Here is a 15,839-nt window from a genome sequence, read left to right on the forward strand (position 1 = left end):
TAGGTTACAACCCTGAATATGAAACAGTTAAACTGATAAATCTACCCGCGCAAATTAACTTCAACATTGATCTGAATACGCTAATCTGTACTTTTAAAGCAGATACTCTCTTAACGCCTACCTAAGAACCTTTTTAAATTAGAAATTGGACAGTTGACTCAAAAAGAGCAGACTAGAGAACATCTCTTTCCAGAAAGTAAAATACTTACTGTAGAAGCTGCTTTTGTTACATTCCCCTGGCTATTTGACTAGGGATTCGAAAAGAACACTGGAATTCAGTATCAGTTGTGGGTCCACAAATGAGAGTGCAGTGAGATCTGGTATTCATAGACAAACCTATTATACCTTAAGGCTATACCTCACTTAAATATCAGCACACAGACAGTATCCATTCCATACTTCTCGCGCTGCACTCTCTCTCTCTCCCCCTCGCTCACCCTCTCTCTCTCTCACCGACAGGTCACAGGGCTGAGAGATAAGCAGGGCTATATTGAAATATTCAAAGGCAGTCGATGCCTGGCCCAGCGTATTAATGCCGGGTCGGTCTGCAGGTCTGCAGGGGTATGGATGAAGATGGATGAGGATGATGATGATGGTGAGTGAGGTGATAGTGCTATCAGTAGCTTGTCTGTTCCCTGATAGGCAGAGCCCTCTCCTGGCCATTCTGGCTCCCTGTCGCTCCGTTTCTCTGGTAATTCTGGAAAATACCAGATGGGCTGGACAATTTTTTTGTTGGGTGTGCAGGTTGAAATTGGCACACAAAAAAAGTAATGTTTTGTATATATACATTACTGGTCAAAAGTTTTAGAACACCTACTCATTCAAGGGTTTTTCTTTATTTGTACTATTTTGTACATTGTAGAATAATAGTAAAGACATCAAAACTATGAAATAACACATATGGAATCATGTAGTAACCAAAAAAGTGTTAAATAAATTATTCAAAATAGCCACCCTTTGCCTTGATAACAGCTTTGCACACTCTTGGCATTCTCTCAACCTGCTTCATGAGGAATGATTTTCCAACAGTCTTGAAGGAGTTCCCACATATGCTGAGCACTTGTTGGCTGCTTTTCCTTCACTCTGCCATCCAACTTATCCCAAACCATCTCAATTGGGTTGAGGTTGGATGATTGTGGAGGCCAGGTTATCTGATGCAGCACTCCATCATGCTCCTTCTTGGTAAAATAGTCCTTACACTGCACTATGATGAAACTGGCTCTCATGAGGACCGGTACAGGAAAGGAAGAATCTAAAATCTAAAATATATTTTGATTTGTTTACCACTTTTTTTGGTTACTACATGATTCCATATGTGTTATTTCATAGTTTTGATGTCTTCACTACTATTCTACAATGTAGAAAATAGTAAAAATAAAGAAAAACCCTTGAATGAGTAGGTGTGTTCAAACTTTGGACTGGTATATCATTTTTATGTGACAATGTCGGCGGCCCATGAGCCTGTAATTTTTCTGATTGATTTGTGCGCAATTTCTCTGTTGTCATAATCATCTATAATGAGCATTTGGCTGATCAGTGGGCAACAACTGGCCCCCCTTCCAATATATTTTTTAATTTGGCTTTGAGATATGGAGCGGCACGCACGCGAAATGCGAGGGCCATTGCGAAGGCATATAGGTCTCATAGGTAGTAGCCTACAACTGCATGCATTTACTGTTGGATGATTACATTGCTGCTAGCAGTGGGCATTATATTAAGAGTTAGCAATCTAGTTAATGTGTTTTGAGTTTCCACTTCCTCAGGTGTTAAACCCCAAATTAATTAGCCTATGATATTAGTGCACAGAAATATGTATTTGATTATTTTTATTAAACAAAAATTTTGAAATTCTGGAGTCCTATTTTTACAGTAAAATATAGCAACAATAGTCTTATTGTCAACCCAAAATTCATGACAATCACTGGATTAGGTTGCACATCAAAACATATTGATTCATGCATTCCTGCTTGGATGTGTTAGATGAAACAACTCATTTCTTGAATACCTCAGTAGTCTATTTATTACACTTCTTAATAAAGCACTGGTGGCACCAGCCCAAATAATGGCTGGTGCCACCAACTGTAGAAGTTAGTGGCTCCAGTGACAACAGGGGGAAATGTTAGTCTGGAGCCCTGTAATAATAATGAACACTTAGGGTAGGTGCTAATTCAGGGTAACACATATGACAGGCACTCATTTTGTAACATAGCCTAAATCGTTAGCTTGGCTTTTACAACATGGCTTAAAGACACACTCCAGGATCTTAAGCACAACAAATTCGTAACTTATTGCAAGAATTGGACTTGTAACATATCACACGAATTGCAAAATTTGTATAATATCACAAAATGGATGACTTAGTGCACAATTGGATGACGCAGTACACAAAAAAATGATGTGGGGTGGTGTGGATAAAAGGCCAGGGCCACATTTTTGTCCCAGTCAACCACTGCACCTCTTGCAAGCTGTAATGTGAGAGTTAATACAATTGATCTGGCTGGGAGAAAGCCTATTGTCCATAGCTTGACATTATATTTCACTGCCAACAGGTTATTGGTGTACAAAATGAAAGTGTAGTCCAAATGTACAAATGAATGATCAACTTTCACTATCTTTCAATAACATACTGTATATCCATCGAATATGTAACATTTCTCAAATGTTCATGTTGGTACAGAACATAACTGTAGCCATCAGGGCAATTATTCTGTTCTCTAGGTTACGAATGGTAATGTTTATTGGCTTTCACTGCAATTACATCATATGTGTCCACGGTTGCAACGGTATCATAGTGAGCATACATCCTTTTTTCCAAGAAGAGCGTGGAACATTCCCTGTTTGTTGTTTTCTTTGAAAGACAAGCTGTTACAATAGACAGCTATTGTAACTTTTGAGAGCGCTGCAGCAGCAGAGTGCATTAGACATTAAATTATAAGTACTGTATATCTAAAAAGAGGCCTCTGAGCATTAGAAGGAACTGTGCCACTTTTAACTTTGCTCTGGCAAATGGGGAACTGGTGATTCCAGAGTCCTTTGTTTTCTTGATGGCTGAAACCCTCCGCTGCTTCAGCTCTGAGGAGAGTGAGACTTCACAGGGTCCTCTTGAAGCCATAACATCAACCATACTGAGACTCAGAGAGAAAAGTATGATGAAGTTGCCCTGGGAATTCGCTAGTTTTTGGGAATAATAAGTAGAAAGCGAAAAAAAGCCAGGGTTGTTTTAGAAAAACTTGCCTCTGAGAACCTTTAGCATGCTGCTCCGCCTGCCATTTTGGGAGACACTCCTTGGGGAGGGCTATTCATGTGAAGAAGATACTCTGGGAAAACTTTGCAGCCAATGGGATGGAAAATAAGAACAGGGTAATCTTCCTCTTAAGCCTTCTGGCATTTCCGATAACTCTGACTGGCGATGAATTTAGAAACAGAACCCCCCAAAAAGCTGTAGTTACACAATCAGTGCTGGACATAATTTTTGTCTTCAGTGAGACGGCTGAATTTAACAACAGAAACAACACCAAAAACCGAGTAGACAAACAAAATACAGCCATTTCCTAAGGGAACAGAATACTGTATGTTGATTTGGCTTAGAAAAAGCAATGAATAAGTTAAAAAAACTTGAGCAAGCCCAAGACATCCTGTAACCCACAACCTATACTCATAATAGATCCATCTGGACAGTAAAATATTTATGGCTGTTTTTTTCAGGGCTCTACTTATAGAACTCAAGGTCGCTGCAGTCACTCTGGTGAGTCACAGACAACCTGGGAGAGGGATATGAAGAGGTCATGGGGTCAGGAGCTGAGTGGAACCATGTTGAATGTCAAACTGAGGTGGAAGGCATCAGAGGCTTGCCTAGACAACAGAACAGCTCCGCAGAACCAACCTATGAGGCCTGGAGAGTTAGCTATTTCTATCTCTCTCTCTCGCTCGTTTGCGCTCTCTCTCTCTCCGCAGAACCTAGGAGACCTAAAGAGTTTGCTACCTCTCTCTCACTTTTGATCTCTCTCTCTCTTTCTCTGTCTCCCTCTCTCTCTGCAGCAGAACCTAGGGAGAGTTTGCTATTTCTCTATCTCGCTCTCTTTGCCCTCTCTCTCTTTCTCCCGCTACTCTCGCTCCCTCTCTTCACAGAACCTATAGGCCTGGAGAGTTTGCTACCTCTATCTCTCTCTCTCCTCTGCATTCCTTGCACAGACAAACACAACCCAAAGAAAGTCTGATGTATCTCTACGCACCCTCAAACTTTTAGATGATTCTGCAAACTTTCTGGAGAATTGGTGTGCAAATAGCTTTAGTGAAGGGCATCACCTGTGCAATTATCCACTATCCAACACAAAGACCATCTCTAATTAATAAGCTAACGAAAGACGCCTGCAGTGTGAGGCATTTGTTAATGATCAGGTTAATATTGCAACTGGGAGAAGACTTGAGGAGGATGTGAACTTATGAGACAATATTGAAAACCTACTGACTGCCTCACCTAAAGTGGATCTCATTAGCATCGCTCGAAGTACTTTTCTTGGCAAACCATTCGGGACATATTGTACTTTTGCCTCTACATGTTGCCTTGGGTTTGTTTAAATACTGCATGTAAATGAGTTTCAGAGTTTGGTAGGCTAGTGTGCGTGTGTGTGTGTGTGTGTATGTGTGTGTGTATGTGTGTGTGTGTGTGTGTGCGTGCGTGCGTGCATGTGTGTGCCTGAGTGTGTATTTGTGTGTCCACATGCATGTGTGTGCACGTACATGCACCCATTTCTCCACAGGCTGAAATCGGTCGCTACGCAGCACTCCACCACCGGAAATGGCAAGTGCAAGACCATTGGTATACAACACAGAACAATAAGTGTATGATGCTTTTCCCAACAGTACAACAAAGCCATCTAGACCTCTAAAATCCATACAAATGCTTGTTTCAGATGGTAAAGCTTATTACTGACGCACTCACCCTGAAGTGTGCTGGAGGATGACCTGAGAAACAGGTGAACAAGAAGGAGGGAGATAAGAATCTGAGCCACGTAGATACACACAGAGAGAGATGGAGAACGAGAGAGAGAGAGAGAGAGAGAGAGAGAGAGCGAGAGAGAGAGAGAGAGAGAGAGAGAGAGAGAGAGAGAGAGAGAGAGAGAGAGAGAGAGAGAGAGAGAGAGAGGACAATCAGCAACTGGCTGAAAGTGGGCTTTTATAATTTATTCATTTGATATGCAAAAAGGGGCCTAGACCTGTATCTACCATGCTCTGTCTGTTCCATCCCCTTGCTCACCACAGCCTCCTCTATCTACCAGTTCCCAAAGGAGAGGTGGGGTCTCTCGGTCATGGTTGCTGCTACCCCCTTCACTCCTCCCGAAAAAATTATCCCCCCTCCTTCCCTGCCAATGCTCTTGTCGCTCCGGTCCTGATCACACACTCATACCACTGATTGGTAATATTTAAGGACTTCTGCACTGTACTGATGTAGGACGTTTTTTTGGAGTCGTGAGAAATTGCTACAGCGACTGCTCTTTAGCAAGAATTGATGGGCTGATTAGCCGGTTGTGAAGTCATTGTATGCTTTTCTACGTCCCAAATGGCAACCTGTTCCCTATGGAACCTGGTCAAAAGTAGTGCACTACATAGGGTACAGGGTGCAATTTGGGACACACCCGTTGTGTTGCGTAACAATCACCAGCTATTTTATCGTGAGCCCTCGACATCCTGATCACACGCCAGGAAGTAAAGAAAGGGTAAGGGGGAGAGGGGGGGGGGGGGGGGACTTAATCAGCTTCATTCAACTCCATCAGACATTCTCCTAGGTGTTCGGTGACAAAGGAAATCCACAGTATATGGAAGAGTCTAGAGACGAGTGGGAGAGACTGTTGAGAGAGAGAATGACGAAAGAGAAGAGGGTTTGGGGGATAGAGACGAAGAGAATGAGCGACAGAAATGAGGAGGACTGAGAGCTGATGTTGTCAAAGATACACAGAACATGTTAGAGCAGCCATTTATGAAATTACGATAGCAAGATCATTACCAAGGGAAGGTTTGTCCCTTTTGAGTAACTGAGTGAATGAATGACGTAGACTCATCATCACCTAAAGCTGGAATACTAGTTGCTACATCCATTTTTGGAATGATCAATTAATGATTCATACCCATTGTTTCTTGAAGAATATAACTTATAAATGCCATGAGCTTAGTTCAACTGTCATACACCCATCAGAACCCAAAATATAAGCTTGTTTTACAATGTAAATGTAAATAAACACTGTATAGCCTAAAAACATGGTTAAAACTATCATTTTGATATCATGGATGGTCAGTCCTTGCATCCATAGCTATGTCTATGAATGTGAGAGTGGTTACATTTCTCCAGGCCCATCCCTCAGCTTTTTACCAAAACAGAGCCTGGTTGACTACTTTGTTATTGTTTCAATTAAGGATTATAGATTTTAGAGATCCCTCCAATGTTGTCTGCTGCTTAGCAAATGACCTACTTTACATTAGTCACATAATAGAGTCACTCAAAGCATGATAGCTATCATGTAAGTAACCAACATTTTAAGAACCATTTTAGGGCCAAATCCAGTAATGTCTACTTAGTCTCCGATCACCTCATCAAGTCTCATCAGTTCATGACTAAGTGAACATTTTACATAACTGGAAGTTAGGATTCATCCCATAGTGAATAGCAGTTTGTTGGTTAACTCTTAAGTATGTAAGCCCCTCAGTTTCAACGGGTATGACGCCTCTGTCTGCAGACACCATCACTATCTGTCTGAGGCAGGAAATCCACGGAAACGATGTCTTTCAAAAGACTACACAGCTGTCAAGGGTAGAGTAGAGAAATAGTAATTCATATTTAATATCGACAAAGTGACAATTCAAAAGTAAAATACTTACAGAAGAGCACCATTTCCATGCTGATAGCGGTGGTAAATTATCTTCAGACCTGTCATTTGTGCTACTCATAAAACAGGTATCAAACGACTGGAGGATTCTCCGTGGTGACATTCGGAAAGTTGGTTTACAACCACTTTGATATTTCAAACGAGCCCAGGTTTAAACATGTCATCTTTGAACATTCACCGAGTTTATGCAGGATGTCAGAAATCAAACAGTAACTTTAAAGGGGTTGGAATACACTTTCATCTAGTGCATTTTTTGCACCTAAATCCGACACAGCCCAGGCTTGCAAGCTGCCATAAACTCAAACGTTTGAGGACATTTCTACAACATCTCTTTTATGCTGTATGTATCCATCAGTCTCTCGATCCATAAAACACCACAGGTGTAATATAGAATACCAATACCAATTACCAGTGCATATATCAACTATAAAACAGTGTACTGATAGACCTATGACAAATCTGATGGCAAATTGAATACATAGTCTCAAACTTACTTCCATCTCTCTTCTAGAAAGAGTATAATATGTATAATACGTCACTCTAAAGAGTATTGCTCATTCACCAAGGATGAATATGGATATGAATGAATATCTCTTCGTCCTCAGCTCCTCACACTATTGGCCTGTCCATCACTATGCTGGGGAAAGACGAATTGGCGAGAGATGGAGAATAACACATCACCCAATACGCCTGGAAGGCCCTTGCCAATGCCACAGTACTCATAATGAAATATTAATCTGCGTTTCTCCACTAATGATAATGCACTATCAAGCATGAGTTGGTTGGAGTGAGCCAGGCAATTCCCCCATCACACAGCTTTCAGAGAGGATAACCCCACTATTACGACTCCACAAATGAGATTTGTATCTGCGAATCACAAAGTGGATAAAGTCTGCTGGTCCACTCGTGCTTATTCATTCTTTACATCCCCAAATCCCTCAGATTGTTGTACTCTGGACCCTTCAGCTCTGTATTACATATCGTATGAGCAAATTCACGAGAAAGGTATAAGACACGAGTCTGTACAAGGAACTAGACTTGTCTGTCTGTTTGTGTTACTGTCTCTCACTCTCCCACCCCTCTCCCACCACTCCTCCAACATTTTTTCCAACCCCTCTCACACACAGGCACGCACACACACAACACACACACACACACCACACTTCGCCTCTCTCTGAGTCATAAGCACTTGTGAACAGGACAAAATGGTAAAAGTGATTGCCCACACAAAAGAGATGTCCTTATGCAAAGCTCTTGAATTAATTCTAGCTGCATTGAGGTTACATTGCCATGAAGTCAATATGTCTCTTCAGATTCCATCCTCACAAGCATGCACACAAAGGTATCCCCTCCTATGATACTTGCCTTTTGAAATACAAGAAATCAAATCTACAGAGGCAGTCCTATTGATTGACAGAAAGTTAAAAAGGAAAGTTTTTTCATTTGGCTTCAAAAGGAACATGGCAGTGTCTGAACACACAATCCGAGTCTATTTGACTTTTAAATTAATTTTAGTCTGGGGAAACATTTTCTGTTTAAAATATTAAGAAAAGCCTCAATTCAGTGGGAGATATCGTAGCAAATGTAATGAAATCACAGATCTTATCCTTGGAGAGAGCCCTATTGTCAACATTGATTTAAAACACAGAGGCACCTAGCAGAGTGGAATCCTCTTATCCACTAAGAGAAAGCAGAAAATCAACTAAAATGTTGCTTCCATCCATAAGGGATTGAACAGGATAGCAAACATCATTTTTGTGTGTGTTTAATAGTATTTAAAATGACCTCAATACCAGTTTGTATAATGCAAAGTAGCATTTGAAACATGTTCAAATTAGGTACATACAGTTTAGTGCGATGCTCAGTGGGCATTTGTGTGAGGACAAGACATGGTCTGGATTTAAATGCTGTTAGGTGTGTTGAAAACCCAGGCTAGTATGGTAACTCTCAAACACTGGACGAATCCTCTGCAACATGGTACCACTGGTGCCAAGTTCATGAATAAGGGGAAGAGGGTCAAAGAGAAAGAGCATCTCATACTCTCTCCATCCCCACATAACCTCAAGGTAGTACACTTTATCTATTACACTATGTAATGATGTTCCACTCTATGGACTCTTTGGTTTGCTTTTGCTTTCCTATCCGTACAGTTAATTCTCATTGTTTTCCAGAATGGACTCCAGTGTGCCAGTGTGTGGGCTCCAGAGGAGAGTAAGGACGGGGCAGCCCAGCCAGCAGGCTCCTGGCACGGGCCTTCTGCCCATTAGACTTGACAGAGGGAACAGATGGAGCTCTCCGAATGGGGAGGTCTCACGTCCGCTCCAAGCCCTTGGAGCCCCGGTCTGGCCCAAGCAACGCCAGTCACCATGAATTCAATACAGCCAGCTGTGCATGGCCCCTGCAATTCCATCAAAGCAATTGGCCCATTCTTTTATTGTCCAAGCCTTAATCCATAATCCCTAGGACAACCTGTGCTTCGTGGAATGTGTGTGTGTGCGTGTGTGTGTTACCCACCTTGGGTGATACAATAGCCACAATAAAAAGAGAGCAGATTTGAGTAATAGACTAAGTCGGTGGCTCGGTCCCTATTGATACTGCTGTTGTAATTGCACAAAACGAAATGGATGTTATTAAATGATAAGGGTTGTGCTATACCCTCTGAATGAAGTGGCCATTTTACTGTGGACCCTCTCGCTCTGGTATTGATAACTATATTTTATACACTGTGATTTATTCAGCAAAGCTCCAATTTTATAGCTTCGTGACTAGTGCTGAGTAATTAACCTACATTTCCGTTTTTTATTAAACAATTAATTGACCGATGTCAGTTCAATTACTTGAATTCCATTTAATTTTTTTGTTTATTGTTAGCCCAACGCGCTGTTTCAAGTCAAGAACTATGTGGGACGCTGGGCTGAAGGAAGTTGTAGTTTTCAGTAAGAAAATATTCAGTGTAGTTCAGCTCAAAAATGTGGTAATTAACTACAATGACAATAACCCATTGTCCCTGTTTTTTCCATCTCAGACAGAGACAGATCAGCGAAGAAGAAGCGAGAGGTTTCACTCTCGTCAAAATCTTTCCACAATAAGCCAAATGCATTTCTATGGGCTTATTTTGAACATAAGCTTGTCGCCTGCCTTCCCACCTTTGGGACAACAACTCCCATTGTTAGGGCGGAGACATGAGCATCTCGTCATTAAAGTATATACAGATCTCTGGACGGATACACTTTTACTCCTGCTCTGTTAAGTTAGATACGTACACAGACCGTATAAGAGAGGAATGTACACAACACAAAGACGAGAGGGACAGAGACGTGAAAGTGTGCCTTATCTACTTAGAAGAACTAGTCAAATGATTGTGTCAGACAGCTCTGCAGCATGCTTAGGCAGCCTAGCTAAATAGGATAACTAAAGACAATATGGGGAGCACATAGGTTAGATGGTCTGGATGGCTGACTGATACTGCCTGAGCAGAGATGAGATTATGACTTTAACAAATAAAAAAGTAAGTAATATACACAACTGAAATATTTTCCTATTTTTCTATTGATGTCTACCCAATGTGGCCCTAACAGAGACAATGAAATAATGTTTTGGCAATTGAATGTTCACGATTTTTGGCTTTGGAATTTCCATTAAAAGGTCTAAAATCATTGTAATTGTCACACCCTGGCTCTGGGGACTCTATATGTTGAGCCAGGGTGTGTAGATTCCATGTGTTTATGTTCTGTGTGGGAGTTCTAGTTGTTGCTTTTCTATGTTGGCCAGAGTGGCTCCCAATCAGAGGCAACGAGTGTCAGCTGTTGCTGGTTGTCTCTGATTTGGAGCCATATTTAAACAGTCTGTTTCCCTTAGTGTTTGTGGGATCTTGTTTCCGTTTGGTTGTTTCTGTGTTAACCGTAGGACTGCACGTTTCGTTTATTGTTTTGTTGTTATATTATCACTGAAGATAATAAAGTTAAGTATGTTCGCAACTAACGCTGCGCATTGGTCTACTCTCTACGACGATCGTGACAGAAGATCCCACCATACCAGGACCAAGCAGCATGTCCAGGAGCAGGCAGCCTGGACGTGGGAGCAAATATTGGACGGGCAGGGGTCCTGGACCTGGGAGGAAATCCAGGCCGGGATGGATCGCCATCCATGGAGGGAGACGGTAGAGGCGCGACGGAGAGAGGAGCAACGGCGTCAACAGTGTCGTCGTCGGACGGACGAGCGGCAACCCCAAAACATTTTTAGGGGGGGGCATACGGCATGGGCGACGGGGCAGCAGGAGGCAGCCACAGGGCGTATTAGGAGGTTAGGTGAGGAGGCCACCAGGTTAAGGGGGCTATTGGTGCAGAGGGAGCAGGAGTTAGTGGTGCAGAGGGTAGAGTTACTGGAGGCGATAAGGGAGAAGGTGAGAATAGAGGCACGGCGAGAGGAACTAGGTAGGCAGCTGAGGGAGCGGAGGGTTATGACGAAACCCAGTCCCGCTCCTCACACCAAGCAAGTGGTGTGCGTCACCAGTCCGGTCCGGCCCGTTCCTGCTCCCCGCACTAAGTTAATGGTGCGCGTCGCCAGTCCGGCCCGACCTGTTCCTGCCCCTCGCACCAAGCCTAGGATGCGCGTCGCCAGCCCGGCCCAGCCTGTTCCTGTTCCTGTCCCTCGCACCAAGCCTACGGTGCGCGTCGCCAGCCCGGCCCGGCCTGTTCCTGCTCCCCGCACGAAGCCTACGGTGCGCGTCGCCAGCCCGGCCCGGCCTGTTCCTGCTCCACGCACCAAGCCTACGGTGCGCGTCGCCAGCCCGGCCCGGCCTGTTCCTGCTCCCCGCACCAAGCCTACGGTGCGCGTCGCCAGCCCGGCCCGGCCTGTTCCTGCCACTCGCACCAAGCCTACGGTGCGCGTCGCCAGCCCGGCCCGGCCTGTTCCTGCCACTCGCACCAAGCCTACGGTGCGCGTCGCCAGCCCGGCCCGGCCTGTTCCTGCCACTCGCACCAAGCCTACGGTGCGCGTCGCCAGCCCGGCCCGGCCTGTTCCTGCCACTCGCACCAAGCCTATGGTGTGCGTCGCCAGCCCGGCCCGGCCTGTTCCTGCCACTCGCACCAAGCCTACGGTGCGCGTCGCCAGCCCGGCCCGGCCTGTTCCTGCCACTCGCACCAAGCTTATGGTGCGCGTCGCCAGCCCGGCCCGGCCTGTTCCTGCCACTCGCACCAAGCCTACGGTGCGCGTCGCCAGCCCGGCCCGGCCTGTTCCTGCCACTCGCACCAAGCCAGGGGTGCGAGTCGTCAGCCCGGTAAGGCCCGTTCCTGCTCCACGCACCAAGCCAGGGGTGCGCATCGTCAGCCCGGTCCGGCCCGTTGCTGCTCCACGCACCAAGCCTGGGGTGCGCATCGTCAGCCCGGTCCAGTCCGTTCCTGCTCCACGCACCAAGCCAGGGGTGCGCGTCGTCAGTCCGGCACAACCCGTGCCTGGGTCACCGGTGCCTGATCAGGTACCGGTCAGCTGCTCCACAACGGAGCTTAAGCAATCCGCTCCTTCGATGTCCAGTCCAGCTCCAGCCAGCGGGGCCAGACCAGACCAGGGGCGCTACGGGGGGATTATTGAAGGGTGGTGGTCAAGCCCGGAGCCGGAACCGCCTCCAAGGAGGAATGCCCACCCAGCCCTCCCCTGTTTGGGTTTTGTTGAGGCGCGGTCGCAGTCCGCGCCTTTGGGGGGGGGGTACTGTCACACCCTGGCTCTGGGGACTCTATATGTTGAGCCAGGGTGTGTAGATTCCATGTGTTTATGTTCTGTGTGGGAGTTCTAGTTGTTGCTTTTCTATGTTGGCCAGAGTGGCTCCCAATCAGAGGCAACGAGTGTCAGCTGTTGCTGGTTGTCTCTGATTGGGAGCCATATTTAAACAGTCTGTTTCCCTTAGTGTTTGTGGGATCTTGTTTCCGTTTGGTTGTTTCTGTGTTAACCGTAGGACTGCACGTTTCGTTTATTGTTTTGTTGTTATATTATCACTGAAGATAATAAAGTTAAGTATGTTCGCAACTAACGCTGCGCATTGGTCTACTCTCTACGACGATCGTGACAGTAATGTCATTATTTCCCAAAAAAATTATCAAACCTAATCCAAACCGATCTCAAAAGCATTAATCGCTCAGCACTATTTGTAACAGCTACAGTAGTGATTTTGACACACTTCCATTCAATTTTGTAAAAACAGACAACATTTCTGAACCCCTGGATTCAAATTAATAATTAGTATCCTACTACTACTACTGTGTCAAAAGAGCCAACTGTAAGGTTTTGTATTTATTTTCTTAGTTTACCTTGTGTTCTTGAACGTATCCCTGTTTCTTTGTGTTTTTGAACGTAGCCCTGTCTTTCATGTTTGTTCATTGATTTCACCTGTGTTAGTTACTCACCTGGTCTCATCAGCTCCTTATTTAGTTCAGTTCATTCTGTTTGTGCCTTGTGAGGTATTATTCATTTTGACTCTACTAAGCCTTTTCCTAGCTTGTTTGTGAGAACCAGTTATAGCCTTCAAGCCTAGTTTTGATTCACCTGCCTGTTTGCCAACCTGTGTATGACCATTGCCTGCCTGTGACCACGATTCCTGCCTTCTGTGAAGGTGAAATAAACACCTGTCGCGCTCTGCGCGTGAATCTACACCTTTTTCTCTCTGAGTATTCATTACACCATCGTAGCTGTAGTGGTCTACTGTAGTACAACTCTAGTACTACTTCACCTACTATATCAAAGGTAATATGTTGAGACTAGAGTTTGCTCTCAAACAGAATCAACATTCCCAGTTGACTGAACTTACTGAGTTAATGTGCCGGGCATATGCTAAACGAGTGCCAGATGGTAATAATTTTGGCCACTCATTTCCAAGACATGATGCACGCAACATTGCAAATGCAACAGTGACTCTTTACATAGAGGAGTACGTCAGTCGTTTTTGGTAAGTATGCCTAGTAACCAACAATACTTTTAAAACACTTTCAATAATTTCCATAAATCGCTGCAATCCGCCAATTTTAGTGAGGGTGCATCTGTCCTGACTTGATAATGCACCTACTGTAATGACACTGTTGGAGGGAGGCAAAGACTGATTGACTTTTGTAGTCAAAGGGATACAATTGTATTTGGAAGCATTTAATTGTCCAACTCACAGCATTGTTGACAATTACCATTCCTCCCACATTCACAAAATATTGGATGAGTCCATCCAGCCCCTCTATTTAAAAATGTCTGTCAAATGAAGATTAGGCAAACTCTTTCCGATATCTCTATTTTCACCTGTCTGTTATAGAACTCAAATTGGTTTGTTTTGTCCAAGCAGGAGGCTCTATTCAAAAAGCACAAACTCCCTTTTACATTGTTATTTGTGCAGGTTTCTCCACAGGCATATTTTAATCAATATACATTTTAATGACTCTCCTGGATGAGGCAGACGGCTCCTGTATGTTTTCTTATAGATAATGAAACAAATTAAGTTCTGGTTTTAATTTGTTTGTGTTTACGATTGCATTTTTCCAGGAGTTTTCAACTGAAGTTGCCACCCTCTAGCTCAGTGGAAGTTTTACATGGAACTCCTGCTTACCTTGAAGAAAAGTCAGAAAAGACTGCTAAGGATATGTGCTCCTACTACAGCCTCACTGGACAAACACACACACAGTATTTCCACCTTGTGTATTTCGTTTTCTTTTTCCTCTGTCCTCTTAGCCGAGCCGACCCGTAGTAAGTGTCCATTATTTTACCCTTTGCCGAAATGCCTTAATAACCTCCATAATCTGCTCAGTTGTTTCTCATTTCTTATTCCTCATCGATTTTCATCATTATTCATAAATCCCTCCATGAATCAACCTCAGCTGCCCGCTCACACACTCCGGGTGATGTTACAGCACCCGATCGATTGAATGCCCTGAGCACACCAAGAACAGTGCACTCTTACTATTCAATATAGTACAGTATACCTCATGCATGCTAAGATGTTTCATTGAATTTCATAGTTGGACTCACACACTGGATAGTTTCAGATGTGGTGCTTTAGAAATGTGTTCGGTGCATGTGTATAGGATTTAAGTACAGTAATGTCTCAAGCTGTACCATAACATTTGATGTTCTGCATGTAGTAGGAATTGGAAAACAAAAAACTTGCTATCTGCAATCACAGCAATTTCCTCTTAATGGACCTCAGTGTCAGTGATGTTTCACAAGGATCACAATCTGGTGAGACTGCCATGGGGGAGCGATAGCCTCGGGGGATTAACAACTTGGAAGATGGAAGCAATGATAAATGTGGCCTTGATGGAGCCCTGTTTGAATCTAACAAATGTAAATATACTCAGGTTCATTCCTCTTGCTGTTCTTGCAATTGATCCAAGTTGGTTTGTGAATAACTGGCCTAGCTAATCCATTATGTTTAGGTTTCATCAAAGCTATTTGGGAGTTTTAATGAAATGTAGCCTACACCTTGCTCTAAATATTCTACAAGAAAATAGGTATAGAACATTTGCAAGGAATCTCTCTTAGAATACATCCGTTCAAAAAGGCTGAGCGAGAATTATTCTTGGGGGTTTAGAAGGCCTTTCACAACATCCCACAGATCACCTGATGATATTTACTCTGTGGCCAGGCTGCAGATTGGGCTAGCTGAGTGCATAGGAATGAGCGGAGCAGGAGTTCACGCCATGCTACGCCTGTAAAACAGTACTAGAGTACCTGAGGGTGGACCAGTTTAGTGGATTAAGGAGTGCCTTAGCGCCGGTGGAGTCTCCTGAGACACCGGGCTAAATCAATGCACTCGCGCTCTCTGGGATGCTTTACAGGTTATGCAAATAAACGAGGCTCCAATGTGACATTTTGAAAGCCCACGATGGATAACCCCTATTAGCCGAGGCTTTGACAGATCTTAAAAGGTACTTTCCCCTCCCATGATAGATGTTTATTTTACACTACCCCCTCTTTTTAAATGATTTG

At 44.0% G+C, this 15,839-nt stretch overlaps 1 protein-coding gene across 1 annotated transcript in view; it reads left to right on the forward strand.

The window, feature by feature from the left end:
- Positions 1-573: 573 nt before the first annotated feature.
- LOC311140011 (endoribonuclease ZC3H12A-like) overlaps positions 574-15,839 on the forward strand; it is a gene marked incomplete at its 5' end in the record, with an annotated part of 86,778 nt that continues 71,512 nt past the window's right edge. Inside the window, one exon of the mRNA XM_084174985.1 lies at positions 574-595. Coding sequence (XP_084031111.1) covers positions 574-595 — 22 coding nt within the window. The remainder of the gene's footprint in view (positions 596-15,839) is intronic.

The sequence above is a fragment of the Coregonus lavaretus genome, assembly GCF_964263955.1.
Source record: "Coregonus lavaretus genome assembly, chromosome: 13".
NCBI classification, from domain to species: domain Eukaryota; kingdom Metazoa; phylum Chordata; class Actinopteri; order Salmoniformes; family Salmonidae; genus Coregonus; species Coregonus lavaretus.